The sequence below is a fragment of the Polyodon spathula genome, chromosome 6 (assembly GCF_017654505.1).
Source record: "Polyodon spathula isolate WHYD16114869_AA chromosome 6, ASM1765450v1, whole genome shotgun sequence".
Lineage (NCBI taxonomy): Eukaryota > Metazoa > Chordata > Actinopteri > Acipenseriformes > Polyodontidae > Polyodon > Polyodon spathula.
In genome coordinates, this window is record NC_054539.1 from 16138891 (window position 1) to 16159612 (window position 20722).

The 20722-nt window shown below is 36.1% G+C and overlaps 1 protein-coding gene across 19 annotated transcripts in view; it reads left to right on the forward strand.

The window, feature by feature from the left end:
• LOC121316915 (protein 4.1-like) overlaps positions 1–13830 on the forward strand; it is a 99944-nt gene extending 86114 nt beyond the window's left edge. For 9 of the 19 annotated variants that reach the window (XM_041252273.1, XM_041252284.1, XM_041252271.1 and 6 more), the window contains 10 exons: positions 1025–1087; positions 2108–2254; positions 3521–3682; positions 4849–4902; positions 5104–5661; positions 6716–6844; positions 7356–7454; positions 9621–9701; positions 11014–11128; positions 13003–13830. In XM_041252273.1, coding sequence (XP_041108207.1) covers positions 1025–1087; positions 2108–2254; positions 3521–3682; positions 4849–4902; positions 5104–5661; positions 6716–6844; positions 7356–7454; positions 9621–9701; positions 11014–11121 — 1401 coding nt within the window. In that variant the 3' untranslated portion in view covers positions 11122–11128; positions 13003–13830. Of the gene's footprint in view, positions 1–418; positions 479–1024; positions 1088–2107; positions 2255–3520; positions 3683–4848; positions 4903–5103; positions 5662–6715; positions 6845–7355; positions 7455–9620; positions 9702–11013; positions 11129–13002 lie in introns of all 19 variants that reach the window. The other 10 variants (XM_041252274.1, XM_041252275.1, XM_041252283.1 and 7 more) reach the window with 10 other exon arrangements.
• The last annotated feature ends 6892 nt before the right edge of the window (positions 13831–20722 follow it).

Consider the following 20722-nt stretch of genomic DNA (forward strand, 5'->3'; position numbering starts at 1 on the left):
TAAGCACTGCATGGTAAGTTCGATTTGAAGAGCTTTTTGTCGTCAGAGACGTTGCCCAGAGGTCACTATGAGGAAGTAGCTCTTCTTGACCCCCATAGTCAGTGGTGAAAGTAACCAAGAGACTTAGGTTAACATTTTGTTGTCCATTTTTGGATTATTACGTCAAATAGGATCAATAGATTTCTTTCTCATAACATTGTGTCTTTGAGAAAATACACAGAAAAAGTATTGGTGTAAAATCTCAAAGATCAGCATGCTCATTGATTTTCTCATGCTACATAAATTGTCACTGTCTGCAAACTGAAATAGGAATGGTATGTTCTCCATCCCATTCTATGTAATCCTACTGAATGAAGCCTCCCATCTTCCATTTCACCTTTTTCCAAATGCTACTTCAACCATTTTTACAAAAATCTAGGTGGAGGAAAATCAAAGTGATGGCACAGCAGCAGCAGCCACTGAAGTGGAAACAAGCGAGGTCTGTGAAGGAAACTCACATCCTGCCCTTCCACTCATTCCCTACTTCTAAACATTCAGTATTGATTCTCAGCACTGATGTGTTACACTAACATGCCCTTTCTGTTGTGGGCTCTGTGGGGTAATCTGACAGACAGAGAGAGAAGATGATTCACAGCTGCAGGTGGTTTATAATCAGTTTGTTGATCATAGAGGTGTTTGCATTCTTGCAGCTTCCATCTGTGTTTGGGCTTGGAGAATCGTGTGTAGTGTCATTGTGGTGTTTTTGTTTTAATAGCTTCCCAACCTTACAAACTACAACATGCTGATTTGTATTATATACCATGTACCACATTGACTGGTCAATTCATAATTTAAAAAAAACTCCTGAGCACTTGAGGAAGGCTGAACCCTCTATTTCGTGTTGTGGTTTAGTCCGGCAAAATGCTCGGGAAGCCATTACTAGCCTGCGCACTGATTCTTTCAATTTTCATTTGATTTCTGGGGGGGTTATTTTCTGTGTTATCTGCTATGCAAATGTCTTTGTGTTTTCATTTTGATTCCACAGAGCAAGTCATTGAGAATAAAGGGGGAAAATATATATGTCAGGCATAGCAATTTAATGTTGGAGGTTGGTATGAAAAATCAAATGGTTTCTTTCTCTTGTCCTGGGCTGCTGCTCTTCCTGAAGACCACCTTTCACTCACAGGCTATATCTGTGGACACTGCGCATGGACCTGCATGAGGGGATTGGATGCATGCTGGAACTGCAAATGTTCCGTGGCAGAATTGCCTTCACACACTCTATTTTTTAACAGCTTGTGCTTTATACTCAAGCCTTATAATAAATGTGTCCATCTTCAGTGAGATGAAGTTATATTTTATTGTATCTGACCATAACCAGACTAATTGTTATTAATATAGCAGGTCTGTCGCTTTTGTAGCTTTTATTAATTCTATAAGTTTAATGTAGTATTAATATTAAGATAACAACAAACTAAATATACTACGGGTATAGTACAGTAATGCCTTGACTCACTGAAACAACACAGCCAATAGTATGGTACATATCATATGACTCAAATTGATTGCTGGTTTTTAAAAACAAAAGGACCACAGCAGCACACCTAAATTACGACACATCTATAATTGAAAAAAAAAAAAGAACTTCTGAAATGTATAATTTAAAAGTCTAACGTTTACATGCTATTTAGAAAAAAGAATGTTCTCTTACCTAAATTAACTGCTAGCAGGTGGTGATTTTATTTTTATTTTTAAAACTATTGAATTATATATATATTAATATTATAATTATATATATATATATATATATAATATATATATATATATATATATATATATATAATTCCACCACAGCTGTGTTATTATCTTTGAATACAACAAAGTCTGCCTGTATCAAAGGCCTTGTAACTAATTTAATAATTTAAGCCTTAATATTTAGTCATTTTAGCCCTAGTCATATTACAAGCGGCTGTAACATATCAGTAAGACTTGGCATGTTGTGTTTTTGTTCCGCCACCCCACCCCCAAGTTACGACCCTTTTTTATTTATTGTTATTTATTTTTAACTAATGTACTTGTTATTCCTTGTCCCATTTGTACCCCTGCTGTCTGTTTTGCCTGTTACTAGGACCTGGATAAGACCCAGGAGGAGGTTTTGAAACATCATGCTAGTATTTGCGAATTAAAACGCAGTTTTATGGAATCCACACCCGAGCCACGCCCCAGTCAGTGGGAAAAGCGTCTTGCCACAACTTTGCCTCCAATGACACTAGGGGTATGTGTCCACCAGTCTGCATGCCAGTGGTTCAAATATCTTCTCATGAAAGGAGGTCTCAAATGGACTTTCCTGTCGTGTACATTTACCTGTCGTGATCTTTTTATTTCCTATAATGCTACCAATTTGGTTAATTTAGTTTCTGTAAATTTTTTACTGTGTGCTGTCCTCGCTTTTATAAATAACAGTTTTTGTTGCCGTGAAAGGAAACAGACACTCTGTCACATCCCTGTTAATTTAGTTAAGCAGCCTATCAGAATCTCAAGTCATTGTTTGTTACAGCAGCTGTCACAAGAATGTTGCTTTCCCCAAACTGCCGAATCTATTTTGTAAATACTGTAATCTGCTGATTTTAGTGATAATTCAAAGTAGGCCAACAGACATGTTTTATTTGTATTTATTTTTGTATTTTAGTGAGAGTGACTGCTGAATTTTAAATGTCCTTGGGCGATAAAACCAAACTCACTTTTTTAAAGCAACTTTCCATATTGAAGTCATTTCTGGGGCACCTGCACTTTTATTTTTCCTGTGCAACCATCAGTTCTTTTCTGTTCATCTTTCTGTTAATGTATTCTCCTGTTTCTTGTTGTTCTTGTTTTACAGTAGATTTGTACAGTATATGGGGGGGTCTTGGGGTCTCAAGTGCCCTAGCTTCTTTTTAATATTTCAGTGCATTAATATGTCTTTTATTAATATTGAGTCTGTTAAGGAAATTTCTTTTTTCTGTGCTTTTATCTTTTTCAGCTTTCATAGTGTTTGGCCTATATCGGTTAAACATGGCATCACCTGTATCATATGTTGTTTTTATATTTCCCTCACCAGAAAAAAAACATTTCAAATCCATGTGTGCTTCAATCAGTAGTAAATGGCTGGCCAGGGTGACATTGATCAATTAGATTTGGATTAAGAGCTGTATCTTTACAAGACCAGCAGCATAAATAGAAAGGGGTTAAACCTTATTCTTTAGGTTTCACTGTTTTAAATCTCATAATTGCTGTCTTTTATTATTGTTTGATACCAGAGGGTACTTGGAATTCTCTTTGGTCTTTTTCTCTGCATTTCATGTGGTTCAAAAGTCTCTGGATCACTTCAGACAAATACAGGCGAAGAAATGAGACTTAACATGTCAAGGGACTTTTGAATCATTCTGTAGATACCCGTTCTTGTATGTGATACATTTTGCTATTTCCTTTTTGTAGGAGTTTTCTGTGTTTCCAGCGTTGTCCTCACTTCAATTCTTTACTTCTCCTTTTCTAACCTGTGTAGAGCTTAGAAGAGGAGATAACAACCATTTTATTAAGTAAAGAAAGCTTTTCTTCTTATTTGACTGGCTCCTTCACCATTACTGCAAAGCGAGCAGCAGAGGGCGCTGGTGCTAAAACTCCAACTGAATCTCTTTCTCTGTCCCCTTCCACATGGTCCACTGAGGTGCTTCTTAGTAAAACAATGATTGGTGATTTTTTACATGAAAAACTAATGTGCCTCACATGCTGCAGCAGTGTACCATGACTACATTGTCAGAGGACAGTTCTTAATTTATGGTCAGTCCAATTTAAAATGTGAAGAAAATGTGATATTATGTGTATGAGTAGGGTACAAGGTGTCTATACAATATTTGTCACAGATGAATGCGTTATGGCTGTCACAAATGAATGCGTTTCTCTGCCAGCGTTCTGTGGGTGCATAGAAAAAGAAAATAACATTTGCTGTTGTAAGCAATGTGTAGTACATTAGCTCAATGTTTCAATACACCTTCAGTGTTATGTTAATGGTACTGTGCCAATGCTAATAGCTTTTCATGTGTAAAAGCAGACATGTTTTAATTGCTAATGAGACCTTGAAACCTTTGATGGAGATGGCGCTAGTAATTAAGGGTGTATAGCTTTTTTAAACACTTTGATGCATGTTAATTTTAGAGAATTTTAAGAGGATTAACTTGTAGCATATCATATTTCTATTTGATTTATGGTGGCAGATTTGACTGCATTTAGTTAAACCAATATAAAAAGATTGTGCATAGAAGGTGTAAATTATTTCAAGTAGGCTACATGTTTAAAGTTTAATTAGGACTGATTTTGCTTGCCAGCGCTTGTGCTGTTAGTAATCTGTGTAACAAAAGCAAGACAAAAAACTACATTTTATTTGATCTGTGTAGTCATTGCCTTTATCTTTGCCAATAATGAATATAAATTATTGTGGGCTGGCCATAAATTGTGACCCAAACTTCATCTTCCCATCCTAATTGCTTAATCAAGTGCCTGTTCTTGCTTCATCTGGCTTTATTTGTGCTACTTCTTGTTGCATTTGCTATAGGGCTGTATATGGTTCCATACCCATTCAAACGAAAGTCTTTCTTAGTTTTAATGGTGAGTTGCATGATCTTGTGCAAGCTAAGAGTTTTATTAATCAGATGATCAAAATGATGATGGCATGAAGCTACACATAGCCAAATTACTGTCCATTATCTTACTTTTCTCATTCCTAGGCAAAAAATGTTGGCCTCTGTGGAACCCCTACAGTGCTATAGCTGTATTTATTGTGAACAGTCAAGCCTACTAAGTAATGACTGGTTCCTGTGGTTTTATGTTTCACAGAAAACCCAGACCAGAACAGATGGACCTCAACCAGATGCCAGAAACATCACTGAGGTGGTCTTCAATTATGTGGCTTTGTTCAGTAGCAACCCATTTTCTGTCACATTTAACCATTCTTCCACTCCATTTATTTCAGTGGTCATTGCCTATCCTTCTGTTTACACCTTTCACAAAACATATTGTGTGATCTGTTCACTTTTTTCATTTTGTTTTTGGTTTTCCATCCATTTTTTTATATATTTTTTTCCTGTGTAGACCTCAGATGAAAAACAAAAGGCAGAGATGGGGGAAGAGGTAGAGGTTGTGATAGAAGAAACTGTTATTGAAGAGATCAGGAGAACGGCCAAACTTAAAAACAGTCCAGACATGACCAAAAGCCCTGCAGCAGCCATTCCATCAGGAGAGGGTGAGGAGGAGAAAGCGCTGAAGGAACAAGCTAGTAAGGCGAACACTTCTTCTGACAGCCATAGTGAGAGCGAGGATGAAGCAGACTACCACCCCCAGCTGGTCAAGGTGGCTGTGGACCAAATAAGGGAAGAATCAGAAGAGAATGATGAAGAACTAGGGAAGGAGTCCCAGGTGCCCATGGAACATCCAGCTGAAGGAATTTTGTTGCCTCCACCTCCTGAGGTTCAGGGAGTTGCAGATGAAGAAAAGCAGGAATGCAAGGCCCACGGAGAAGATGAAGCTCTGAGCTCCCCAGCTGAGAAAAAGACGGAACAAGAAGCAGAAAAGACTGAGGAGTTGAAAGTAAATGGGGAAGTGTCTCGCAGTGTTTCCGAAGTTAACACCCAGGTGATTTATTGCTCTGAGGTAAATACGTGCTCACAGAAGTAATTTGTTTTGTTCCAGGCTGAATATTTTTGGCACCGCAACCATCCGCTTTTTTAATGCTGTCTTCCTGTTCTCCCTATTGCTGAGGACCAGAGGTCGAATGAATGAGATTTCAGATCCTTTATGTATTCCCTAACCCTAAGAAACGTGCTGACCATGCAGTGAAATCTCTGCCTGCTTCAGTCAGGGATTCTGGCAGCCTGTCTTAAGCTGAAGCAGCCTGTTTCTTGACTTGATTACAATCCATTAAACTCATTTCATTGCTGTTATTTATTTTTTAAAATTGTATAATTTGTTTGCATCAGTGTTTGTCAGTGTCCTGTTACTTGTCTTTGTGATTGATTGTCAGTCTTTTGTTGTCCTGTTTGTTGTAAACTCAAAAATGATTGCAAGTTTACGAAATGCATGTTGTTTGCTGTGTCAGGTTTGTGTTTGGTGTGTGTCACTGTATCCCCAGTCGAACCTGTCACCCCTTTCCCTGTGCAAGATCCCAGTATCCTATATCAGCCTTTTTTTGGTGTATCGACTCCTCCAACAGACATTTCAGGGATTGGAAATGGAAGCAAGACTCATTACATTGCAGGTTCAGCCATTCCTGGTGTGACTAGGAGTTTAATAAGACTGCTGAGCTTGTTCCCTACACTTTGCTAATCAAGCTCGTAATAAAACCTGGAATGGGCCTTATTTCCATCCCTACATTTGGAGCAAGTGTGATGGTGAAGAAACGAATGCATGGGCAAATGTTGCGGTAGCACCTTCTGTTCAGCACTATTGTAACGCTCGAGTATTGATTAATGGTCACAACTTCAATTTGTTCTAAGTGAATGCTTCTTAAATGTTTCTTTTTTGTTATCTTAAGAATGTTTTTACAGTAGCCTATGACGTAGGGTTGAGGGTCTGTTACCTTCTACTGTAGTTACAGTAGTCTGTTTGCTTCAGTTCATATTACTGGGAATGCTCATATTGGGATTTTCTCTTCTGTGAAGAAGCATGTATATGGTGTCTGGAATTTATTGTTGATTCTACTCTGCAGCCTCCAGTGGTAAAGACAGAGATAGTGACCATCTCTGATACCTTTGCTGGCCAGAAAACAGACATCTCAACAACAGAGGTTCCCATTGTACACACGGAGACTAAAACTATTACTTATGAAGCTTCCCAGGTACATATTATTAGCATATTATATAATAGCGCGCTAAAAGAGCAATGTTCTGTAGGCTCAAGTAGATATGCAGAATGTCATAAAAATGTCAAGCACTTGCCAGGTATCTGCTGTTAAGCATATATATATTTATTAGAACATCAATATGAAAAAACTATGAAACACAATTAAATTGTGTTACTGCAGTGACTAAGGCCAGTGGCCACAACGCATCCTCGTGAATGTACTTCATTGTTTTTTCATAATGATGATATTCTAATAAATATATAAGCTTAACGGCACATATTATTAGCACACATTCTACACTATATAATTATTAGATTTAGCTAAATAACATCTAGTCTAAGGATATAATACATATTTTGTTGTTTGTTTATGGTTTGTGTTTGGAATTTCTTTATAAATACATGCAATAACTTTTATTTATTTTTATTTTTTTTAAACTGTCAGCAACAAAAAGTAGTTAAACCGTTAACTGTTATGATTTTAATTGAATTGTTTTGTTTTGAAGCTGGATGGCAGCGAAGATGGTGAGCCTGGCATTCTTATGTCTGCACAGACCATCACTGCTGAATCACTCTGTACTACAACAACTACACACATTACCAAGGTATTGCCTGTTTATAATGAGTGTATAGATTAACCAAGAGAGACAAATGGGTGGTCAGAACTGGTTAGTTAAGTTTAGAACTAGGAGCCAAGGAGGTGGAGTTAGTTCAGCACAGTAGAACCACTTAGACATTGCTTGATCCACTGATTGATTGATTCCAAAACCAACAGTATCAATCGCCTAGTTGAAAAAAGGCAGACCATTAGTTTACTCATTTAGACTTCCATTGATTCCATCTCCTGGTTGCTCTTTGCGATTGTCAAAGACAGTCACCATAAACACTTTTTAATTATTAATGTGAAAATAATAAAAACATCCCAGTGCATTTTCTTGTTGCAGTTTGTGAAGTTAGATGTCACTAGCGATGTTGCCATGATATATCCTAATAAACTGTATTAGAATATATGTTGAAATGAGAAAAATGCTTTATAAAACAAAACAGTTATTCCCATTTGCTAAAAAAAAATACAAAATAAATCATACAGAGACCTATAAGTATGACATACGCTTGCATTGCTGATGTGAGAGAAACAAGGACAAAAGAGACAGGTGGGACTTCATAGATTTTTAGATCATTTTTCTTTTGAGCCGTAGCCAATGGAAACAATAAAAAATGACAGTGATTTTCATACAATGTGAGTTTTATAAAACTTGTATTAAATTGTCTTGCCTGAGCAAGCCATGCCTGCAGAGCTGACTACACTAATCATGTCCTGGAAAATTAGAATTAATTTCATGGATTTTTTTCCTCGTAAGACTTGAGGGAGCTAGGCATACAATATATTCCCTTATGTTAGCTGAGACTGAGGTTTAATTTTAATGCTATACAATATGACAGATCTTTAACATCGCTAAATACAATAAAATACAGTGGAAAGAGATGCATTTTAGGAAGCCGATATTTAGTAGTAGTGAGGTTCCGAAAAGTAGAGCGTTACACGGCCCCACATGTTGCTATAACTGTTTTAAATAACGTACCTGTCATTTCTTTTCATGGTTACCATCCTGACAACTTTTTACACTTTTAACTTTAAGACCAGTTTCAAAGTTCTTACTGCTCTAATGCACTGATAGTGTAAGGGTTGTTGCCCATATTGTCAAACACGTAACACAGCACTGCAATAACAATCCGTTATGTGGTACAGAACAGAGCACTTAGGTTTTTGTTTTGTTTTTTAGAATTTTTGTAATAAATAGATAAGTAACAGCTAATTATACATAGTTATTACCTGACAGAATAGCCATTGATGATCACTCTAGAGCTTGTAGAACAGGAGAAATTATGCTTGAAGTGTCAGTGAAACTGCAGAGATACAGAGCTGAAATGCAGCTTCCATGTATCGGGCACGAAGTGTTTAAAAAAAAAAAAAAAGATTGTAAATGTATTTTTTCCCTAGATTTAACCAAAATAAAGTTCAGATTTAGCTTAATACATAAATATTAAACACGTTCTTCAAAGTTTTGAAATGGGTAAATTTTTTTTTGGCATTGTATGCAGAGGAGGTAGGGAAGCGGTGACATTGGCTCTCGGAGAGTAAGGGCAGATCTGCAGCATACAATGCCAAATCAAACGCTTCATTGGGCGCATTTAGCTGACAAAATAAATATTTGGCGAAAACCAAGATTTATCTTTTCAAATTTAATTGCTGAACGATTTATGTTTTTCAGATTTATCTGTTAGGTAAATGTTGAATTGCCAAGTGTAAAAAAAGATTTAAGTAACATATATTATTTGAAACCCTGATTAAAATGTCAGCTAAATGTTGACTCATCAAGTTTAAAAAAGGATTTATAGACCAATTTTTAAATGTTGAATTTATGGTACGCGTTTTCAACATTTATAAATGATATCTGAAAGTACACAGCATATAAAAGAATGTGGCATATAGAAAGTGTGCAACATTGATTTAGAGGAGGGATCTCAAACCCAAGTACTCTACAGCAGCTGTTTTGAAAAGAGCTTTGAAACAGACTTTAAAGTTATAAATGTAAAAAGTTGTAACGGTGATGTTAACAATGAAAAGAAATGACAGATGTTGTTTAAACAGTTGTATCAACACATGGACGTGTAACACGTGGACGTGGTTTTCAGAAGCTCACTACTTACTCTTTAAGATCATTACATTTGCCAGACTTGTTTATTTTTCTTTCCTTTTTGGTTAACAGTCAGTAAAAGGTGGTCTTTCTGAAACCAGGATTGAGAAGCGCATTGTCATTACTGGAGATGCAGATATTGACCACGATCAGGTATATAGCTATACATTTTCATTTTCTGGTCTTCATGTGAGTTATTATCAATACAAAAACCATGTTGATTAAACCCAGTGCTTACAGATTTTCTCCTTTTACCTTGTTAAATTATCAAATTGGGAGTGAAAGGACAGTTTAGACATAAGGAAGTCCAGCACAGCTCTGTAAGGGGTTAGTCCAGTTGTCCATTTGTGATGGACTCAAAAAACATAAAAGTCTTTGTCTTTGTAATTGGTGTATTAGTAGGGGATTAAAACTGGTGACCAAAAACCTAGCAACAAGTCATCAGTGGTCTCTGTACCTTTCAAAATATATATGCTCCTGCTATTTAAAAAGAAAATCAAAATTCAATGTTCTTCTCTCCAGCACCTTAAGTGCCTCTTTACTTACTAAAAGAGGCTTTTAGAAATGACTAATTTTAAAACAAATTGCAAAATTGCTGCAATAAGAGAAATGTCATTTAGTCCTCAATTAACATTCAAACATGCACTGAGGGCAGCAATTACTTTTAAATTTAAAAGCCTCTCTCCTTTTTCATGAAAAGTATTGGCAGACCTAGCCTTTCATGATCACAGTTTATGTCTGGAATATATGTAATTTTGTATTAAATATCAATAAGACACTGTTCTTTTTAGTTTGTTTCCCACTCTCTTATTGTATTGTGTTTCTAACTAAGTTAAACTTTGAGTCACAATAAAATGTAGGTCTTATTAACTGAAGGTAATTAGATATTTAGCATTACCAGCCACTTAAATAAAAGCAGTTGCACTATTGATAATCTTTGAAGAAAATACTTTCTAAGTCATTGTATGCAGTATTTTGTTGTGTAAGTGGGATTTTCTTTCATTACTGCCTTCAGACACTTAAAAAATATCATACAAAATACCACTATAAAAATTAATTGTAGCAAGTAAATACTACCGTCTATTAAAGGTTTTTTAAAAGCAGTATTTTGGTAAGGACAACCCTAAACCATGGCAATGACATTTGTGCTACCATGCATCTTTAATTGTTGTGGGAGATGGGGAAATGTCATTTAAAACTCCATCAGAAATACTTTATTGCCACCAGACTTTGTCCATTTGGTCTCACCACAACAAACACTAGGTTTATAAAAAAACAAAAATTCTGCAAACATAAGACCAGATGAAACAAGTAAGATGTTTAAGAAAACACATTCTCAACATTGATCTTTTTTTTTTTTTTTTTTTTTTTTGCTATTTTGTTCTATTTTTAAATGTTGTATTCTTTGTGTGGCATAATTTTTCTTTTTTCTTTTTTTCTTGTTTTTATTTGTGATTTTGGGTAGGCCTTGGCCCAAGCAATTAAGGAAGCCAAAGAGCAGCACCCTGACATGTCAGTGACCAGGGTGGTGGTACATAAGGAGACTGAGCTCACTGAAGAAGGGGAGGATTGACTGCAAGGTAAGGGAATGCAAGAGGGACAGTGGGCTGCAGAGGGGCTCCCTCCTTACCTCTGCCTTGCTGGCATGCTCTCATTTCATCTTCAGTGGTGGATTGGCTTGTGTACAAACCACTGTGAAAACACATGGAGACATCCTTCCATTTGTCCCTGATGAACCCCAAGCCAATAGGCCTTTTCTATTTATTTATTTATTATTATTATTTTTTCCATGTTTCGGCTGTAAAACTGTGTTTTGAAATCCAGTATCTTTTATTATCTTTAATTAGTAAATTCATAGTTATTTTTATAATTGCTTTATTTTCATAGTTTGCGGTAGTTGTGATTTTATGTATGTGTATCTCTTAATCCCAACATATTTCAAGCTTTACAAAGAGCTGTTGTAGTTTTTATTACAAGTCTGGGAAGCACAATTCAGACTTTAATCTTCGTTTCCACCTGGTTTTAAAAACATTTACGTAATGTTGAGTGATATAGTATAATGCTATATTTAGAATTGCATTTCTGTACCCAATTACCCACCTTCCATGCTGTTTGAAATTTTAGTTTTTTTTTATTTTACTGATCAGTGGGTATTCATTTTCTGAACAAATTTAACTGACGTCCCTTTCAGATGTGTTTCATAGTTTAATGGGTGATGCCGCAGCATGTTTTTCATGAGTTATTTTATTTTACCATATTTATTTGCTTTTTTGTCCCGCATATGATATCAGAAAATTTGTATTCCAGTAATAGATTCAATAGTCATTATATCAACAACACGTACCACTGGTGTGAACAAATTGTAGCCTGCAAAATTAAAACGTGTCCATTGAAATCTACCATGGTCTGAGCTATAGATGATTTATTAAACAAAAAACAAAAAGAGATCACACCTTAATTTCCATCATAACCTTTTGGTTTTCAATGAAAACAAAGCTGTGGACAGAATTGTCTTTTGTTGTTAACAATCTGTTGCATTCACTGGAGATACAACTGCAACAGACTAAAGTGTTTGATTTTTGGGGAGAAAGCTAACAAGCTGAAACTCTGGGTATTCTGTCATGTTATTTGAAGCATACATGTACACAGCTCAATGAAGAGCAAGTCTTATCTTACAAGGGACTTGGAAAACCTGTGTCTGCCGAATTCCTAGTTTGTCATCTCAATACTGTTTTAACAGTTTATAAAACAGTTTACTTACAAAAAGTAACTTGCACTTGTAAGAGCATAATTAACACGGATCTTTCATAGCCTTCATAAAGTGGTGCCCTCTATTAATTCTAATATTACAGTGCACAATAAATAGAGCTGTTTGTAATTTATATTTCAAATTAAACTTAAAATTCCCTGTAAGAAGTTAAAGAAATGCTGGAGTTGCACAATTACAGCATTTGCTCATTGGGTGAGTTCAAGCGCTAAAAAAACATCCTATTTAAAACACAACGTACAGTGGAGTACAATATATCGATAACTGTACCTGATGTAACTTATCGAAACAAAGAACATGTTCAGATGTTTTAAGTGAATTTCAGAACCATGGAATGTATATGAAGAGACAAGACAATGCTTGTCAAAAGAACATTTTATATGGACACTGAACAGTACAGTCCCATATGGCAGGATATTATGGGGTCAACTCAATTGATCTAAAAAGCAGTGGATCTAAATACTGTACAGACACTGAGAAATTAATATCTGCCAGTACAAGTGAGTCTCTTTAGCGCAGGGAGCCAGTTAAAGCCAGTTAAATGACAATAATTATTCAGTATTCAGATCCACAAACATTCAGAAAAAAGAGCCGCAGATCATTTTGAACTCCAGTATTTGTGTATTGCCTGACAAGTCAAATACTGGATTGTGTTAAAGTAATGCTGTTTTTTTTTTTTTTTTATAGAACTGAAAATAGGACCCTATGGAAGTTGTCCCTCAGTTTGAGAATATTCTAGGCATCTTCAATGTGGAGCAACTGGTCGACTACTGTAGCCTGAAGAATTTCAGAAGGTGATGATATAAATTCAATATTCTGTCTGTGCTTTGCACAGTTCCTATTTTTACTCCTGTTTATAAGAAAACCACTTAACATTCCTAGCTTTTTTTTTGTTTAATTTTATAATTAGTGCTGTTGCAAAATTTGTTTACCATTTATTAAAAACAAATAATTTACAAGTGATCTTTTTTTTAATTATTACAAGTAGCAATCACATTGGATACATTTCTGTTATGTACAGTAAGCTTATCTTTAGATTAAATCGATCATCAAAAAAATTGTATGATTTAAAAATCGATTGGATTTATCATTTACTCTTTGTATAAACTTGTATCAAACAAATGAAGAATGGTAAAGTAACGTAATTGGGTACATTTTAACGGGTCCTGATTTTGACGATGCACTGTGTAATGAAGTACATTGCACTATGGTGCCAACACTCTTATATGTAGTCAAGCTAAACATTCCATGTTATGGAGGTGTATTTATCTACCTCCTACTTAAATTCTTCAATTCTAGGCAGCTTTAAAAAAAAAAAAAAAAAAAAAAAAAAAAAAAAAAGCATTTTGATAACTTCTTTCTGGCATCACTAATCTGAATGATATTTATAGAATACTTTTGCTATCTTAAACACTTTGTCTTAATGTGTAAGCTGATTTCGCTGTTCCTTGGGCACGTTTGCTCTTTTGAATATTTTGTCTTTTTTTTTTTTTAATTAAAACAATTTCACCAATCTTTGAGATTACTTTTTGCTTAGATTTTGAAAAAAATTAAAAATTACCTTGCTTGAAATCCCCAATGTACTGTGTGCACGTTTTTGTTTTGGTGAAACCCCCCCTCCACCCGCACCTTGTGTATAGCCTGTCCTCTAGATAACAATGGCAGATTCCTTTTTGCTTAGATTTTGAAAAATTAAATACCTTGCTGAATCCCAATGACTGTGTCAGTTTGTTTTGTGACCCCTCCCCCGCCCTGTGTATAGCAGAGACATTTAAAAAAAATAGCAGCTTGGAAGAAGTGCTGTGTGTTTATTTATTTTTTTCTGTAACATTGTTAAAATAAAAGTTTGTTTATTCTCTGTTTTGTGTAGTTTTTGTAATCCCTCTAAAAAAAAAATAACTTCTAAGGCTACTCCTTACAATTACAGTATGGTTTTAAAATATATTTCTTATCTCTAGCACTAACAATATTATCACACCCTGTTTCTACTGTTGAAGAGCTTGTGGTTCTTGGCTTCCATTGTGTGCTTTTAATTTGGAATGTGCAAATATTTCAAAGACAACGCTATCGTACCATTAGTCCCTTAGCGGCCGCTTGGCGCTTTTGAACAAAGACACTACCTGACCGAAGTAAACAATGCAGGGTTTTGGAGACTATTCTTAAGAAGGCTTACTCAGCCGGTGCATTCGCCATGCAGTTGGGCAACTATAACGCTGTCTTGGTAGCTTACCAGAACTGTTTGTTAATGTCTCTTTTGGAGAGCCACAGACCCACACCAAAGCAGCTCGAGGTACTGCGGTTGGTGAATAAGACCCTGCTCTGTATATCAAAGTACAGCGGACGGGCAGTGGGCAGGAACCTTGCTGCATTTGCTAGCTGCAAGCAGGCAGCTCTGGCTGTCCCAAGCACGTACAGTAGATGGGGACAAAGCACCATTGCTGGATACTCCCATTACTCGAGGACATTTGGTCCTGCAGTAGATGATATGCTGCAGCACTCTCTACGAAACTGATGTGCCAGCTTCCTAAGCGGCCTCCTCCAGCACCAAACTGGCCAAGGTTCCAGCAGCTTCAGAGGCCGGCACAGCCGGCTCCTTCTAAAGCCAGAGGGGGTTTTCACAACCGACCTGCAGCTAAGTAAAGTCTCGGGCTAAACCCCAAGTGAAATGACAGCCCAAGCAATTTGCTGCCACAGGCCCAGGGCCCCTTTCCTGGGAGTCACTTGGAGTACTGGTATCAATGAGCCATGGATACCTGCGTACTCAATAATGTACAGACCGGCCATTCTCTACAATTCAAACATGGTCCCCCTCCATTTTGTGGTGTGACTGCATCATCAGTCATGGACCCACGAGACTCGATGGCGTTGTCTCAGGAGGTGGCAGCCCAGTTACGGAAGCGGGTTATTTGCACAGTTCATCCTCTTCATTTGAAAGAAGGGTTTTACTCCCGGTACTTCCTGGTGCCAAGCGGGGTGGTGGCCAATCCTCGACTTTAAACGGGTCAACCCGTATCTGAGTTGATGGAGATTAAAACTGTTGACTATGCAGCAGCTGTTTCAGTCTGTAAGGCCAGGCAATGAGCTCACCACGGTGGACTTAACCCTTTCATGCATGGCGATCTCATATAGGGACACATATAAAAGATATCTTTTAGTCTTTATATGGGGACATATGGAAGACACAATTGCACGATAGACTCATGGGAATGCAATTGTTTCTCCATATAAAACATTGGATTTTTTTTTTTTTTAATTACAATGAAAAATATATTTTAGTCCAAAACCTGGTGTCAATATTTCATGCATGAAAGGGTTAAAGGATGCTTATTTTCACAACAAGACCAGGGCGCAGGAGGTACCTCAGGTTAATGTTTAAAAATGAACTATTGTCGGTACAATAATAGTGAGGCCAGTAATAATGCTGAGCAACTAATAAACTGTTCATCTGGCAAGGCTGTTGGTTAGATCAGTGCTGCAAAATGTACAGATTCAGAGACAGGTGCTATTTAAAATGTATAATAATCCCCATGCCTTGAAATCTACATATCCTTAAATGTTTTGGTGACAGACGTTTCATATGGAGCACATGTAAGCCAGCTCTACTACTCCTTGCTTCCTGGATGTAGCATTTTTTGTAGCACACATAGGAAATAAATGCTGAAAATAACTTTATTTGTTCTCAAATATGTGTAGTTTATTTAACTAAATCAGATACCAAAGATTGACCTTAAAAATGTTACAATTTTTTAGTACTGAACATTGTAAATTGTAATACGAAAATGAATAAAGGCAAAATAGGTATAAAGATAACTATGCCCTTGTTTTTTTTTTTTTTTTTAATGAAAACACATTTAAACTATTGTCCGTCTTTATGGTTTCCATGTACCCCTTTCAATTCAATCTGTGTCTATAGTTAGACAGCCACTGTTACCATCTGCAAGGAAGAACTGAATCCACTCCTGGACAGTGAGCTCTTGTGTTTGGGTAAATAATAAAACCGTATGCACAATACTCTCTGCTGTTTATTTTTTTCTTTTGGAAACCTGTTCAATCTAGCATTTTTCAGTATGTGTCTTTTGCAAATGGGCACCTGCTGTCCCAATTAAGATCAGGTTGAAACTGTTAAACCAACAGGATGGATTTCAAAGCACATTTCTCTGAATCCCAGTGGCAGTGCTGGAAACACTCCAGTTTTACAACCTTACCCATACCATCCTGTTATAAACCAAGCACTTCAAGTATTTTTTTTTTTATTTTCCCAAGGAAAGATAGTGCACCCTGCATGTGCAAACAAGCATAAGTATATACAGGGTATGTAAAAAGAGTTATTGTCACAACCGCCATGAATGTGATGGATTGCTTTTAAGTTTGTCTGAGAACTTTACCCCAGTACCTAATACATGGTTGATTTCAGTTGGTTTTCAGGAAAGCTGTAAAAAGGCATTTGTTTCCTTTTTTACGACATGAAGAGTGCACAACAAAAAATTATATATGGATTTCTCTCAAAAGAAGCAGGTATAGACTTCAGGCCCGTTGCATTGTGAATACTGCATGCTTTACACAACATTCATAAACTGTTCAAGTGTTGTGCACAAAAGGAACTGAATACAGTAAAACATTGATTTAACCATGCTTTGATTTTACAAATACCCAAATTGTCCCCTGGAAACCTGTGATGTTTTGTGCAGGGCTCTTCTGCCCCATAGTCATAGAAAATGTGCTAACCACTCCAAATGATGTAATTCTTAGGGGTGTTTGTAAATCGGTTTGACGAACATCCCTTGGTCACAACAATTAGTTTGAGTAACAGGTTTTATATTTAATGAACCACTTTGGTTTAGAAAAAAAAAAAAGCACCTGGTGATTTCTAACTGAAAAAGAATAATAATAATGTATTGTCCAGTAACGCAAGTAAAAAGGACAACATTAAGCTTAGACACTTTGACAAGAAACTATACTATACAAAAACACCACACCAGAGAGAAGGTGGTCAGGAACATACTGTAATCATTGTATGTGATATTTATAGATCAAACATGTATCCCTTTATGCTTTGTTTACCCCTTCATGTAAGGCACTTCTCCATGCAATAGCAATGAACCATGAACCAGATTTTTCCATTTGAAAAGGCTTTCCAGGCATATCCCATGCTTCCATATTGTGCCCCGGTAGGCTCTGTCTGTGTTTTGTGGGTGTTTCTTATGCACCATGACAAAGTATTCTGGGTTTGATAGGAATCCTAGTCTCTGGATACACGTGTCTGGAACCTGTGTCTGTGAGATGCTCTTGAGGGCTCTGTTCTGAAGCAGAGTTCAAGGATCGTGTCTCGGGGATCTGGAGCCACTGCTAATTCATCATTCACTGCAATGAAACAAAAAAAGTATACTTTGATGAAAAACCCACATAACTTATTAGTCAGTGTGCTTTGGACATGTTTTATACAAGCAATCCTTTATCATATGCCTAGTGCATTGTACTCCTAATGGCTTTATGAGTATACAGCACTAGGTAGTACTAGACATAATTCAGAGTTGCTTGTAGAATTTAATTATCTGCACAGATGTATCATATAAAGTATGTAGTTTATGTATGTGCAATATGAAATGAAAAGTACAGTTTTGCAAATGAGCAAGCTCCACTCTGGGCGAACCAGGAGCGCAACTGCTTGCAAAAAGCCGAAGAATCCATAACTCAGCTGGGTTCACACACCCTGACTGTCCATCAGTTTTAAGCAACCATTTATTTATATAAATAATAAATGCATTTTAGTGAAATGCTATACTAGGCTGTGTGTAATTTACTTTAGCACTGGTAAGCTGTTTTTGTTCTTTTCCTGAGAAATGTTATAAACAAAACAAAACAATGGGCCTTGATCATAAGATATAGATATATCTGTGGTGGTAGTAGTAGTAGAAGTGCATTAATATAATATTTTTTAGTGCTACTATAAAAAAGCATCTGTGTAAGCTGTTTGCTTCAGACACCTTCATAGTGAAACCTGAAATGGCTCATCAAACTGCTGTGTAAAGACATTTGATCAGAATTCTGAAGCAGGCTATTTAATAAGCAGATTACATCCAATTGAGAATTTTAGACATGGAAAACATAGCCAGGAGATTAAAACAAAATGCAGATACTTCAGCAACTGGATACAAAACATATTTAACAATTGATGTAATAAACATACTGTATATTTGTACATATTCTGAACAATTTGTGCTGGGAATGGTCTTACTAAGTTCCTTCACAATGTCAACACATACCACTAAAGTTTTTACTCTGTCCATTTTCTACAGGTATTTGGGACTTTAAACTCTTCTAGTGTCCATTTGATTTAGGCAAGGCTGTTGTACCAATTGCCTGGTAATTACACATTCTGAATGCACATTCCCCAGCTGCAGTGAAAATACATTCATAGTAACATTTTACAGTTCCTGCGTAGGCAAGCTCAAATAAACACTAAGACAAAAAAATACAGGAAATCCAGAGTGAACACAAATTAGTGTCTATCACACCTGAATCCTTTGTAATGTGGTCCTACAGCGCACTTACTTGATTCACATCCATAGATGGATAGAACACAATGTTAACTTCCAATAAATTAGTTCATTTTAAAAAACAAATAAATAAAAAGAAAAATTGTCTTTCTTGTTTTAGTTTAATCTGTCGCTTATTTTTCAGTATGTCGTCTTATTGTCAGCGCGAACATGTACCTCAATGCAGCAGTATTTACAGCGCTATACGTCCTCTGCCCCGCCTGACCTTTTCAACTATTTTTGCTTTTTGTATACTTCGAAGCATTCATTTTCTTTTGAATATTCATAAACCGATTTACGTTTTCTCCTCATTCCTAACCCGCTAAATATATTACATTTTCGTGTAAGTATTTCAAATTTATTTTTGATCAAGCTGGTATACTACGCCCACAAATCCCTTTGATTGGCCAACATATTCATGTGATAATGTGTGAAGTGACAGAGATGCACAGTTGAAATATTTGATCCTCTGACGTCTAAACATCTGCTGTATGATAGGATACAGTGTAGGACTGCGTTGTATGCTCACAAATAAAACAGAATTTTAAACAAATTATTGTTGTATTTTCTAGAAAACAGTACCGAGATAATATTGAATAATAAACAAAAATCGGGTATAAAATCAGTAAAAACCGACGTGCAGTTTAAAAAACAAACAAAACAAAACAAAACAAAACAAAAAAAAAAAAAAAAAAACTTTTTTGTAATCCATAAAATAAAGATGTAACGTAAAGTTTAACAAAACTGTGTGGCATACTGTACTGTACACTTCTATTAAACAGAAAATTGTTAACAAGAAACTACATAAACTGTTTGGATTCATCATTTTGCTACAATTTAATTGTTAGACGAACTGCAGATCGCAAAAGTGTTGTGGGCGGTAGCTAATTGTATTTAAAGCACACAACGCCATATATAAACGTGCAACTAGCATTTCTCTCTAGTTTTTAAATTTGTGTATTCTTCTACTACCACAAAGAAACGTGTTAACCTATTCTAAACCTCAACGGTTTTTTGTTTGTTTGTTTTTTTAATAAATAAATAGGCAATTTTGCGCGTTAATACAGTATTTCGTTTATCATCGTTTTATATTGTAATTAAAGTTCACCATACCTACCTTCTTTCAGTTTCCATCCTAGGTAAGAAATAATTAAAATCAGAAGCAAGGCAACTGGAAGAAAAATCCCAAACACCAGAAACCAACCCGGCATTTCTCTCAGGAATATAGAAAATATGTACATTTTGGCTGAAATTCTTCCACTGCACGTTCTTCCACTTAGTGTGACACAATTTCAAGAGCAAAAGGTGCATTGTTTCGGACTTTGTCCTGTTTGAACAACCCCGTGATTTGCAAGAGTATTTATTGCAGTCACGTTAATAGTTAACAGAAAATCAATGTATTATTTCTATTTTTTCAAGTGTTTTTTTTTTTTTTTTCTGTTTATCATCAGACTAAATATAAACCTGGTAAATAATCACAGCGGTAACGTGAGCACTTCATTCCAGTTTTGCGGGAAAGTCAGCACTCTCTCGCAGTTAAATACTCTGACATTACTGTGTTGTTAGTTAACGTTATGCAGGTTGTAGGTTGATGTTGGGTAAAGGTTTAAAACAAATAAATAAATGAATACCAGTACTTTACTGTGCGAAGGGCTAGAACAGACATATAACGGTTAGTAAACCGTCCTTTGTCTTAAGTATGTTTTAGGAATCTACAGTCGTCTACACTAACATTAGTGTACAATTAAAGTTGCCGTGTCCCAAATTAATGTTTAATGTGATTCTAAAATAGGAATCATTGATGACTGCAGACTATTCTTTAGCATTTTGTACCCTTTTACTATATTAGTCCCTGCTGCAGGGCCAGGCTC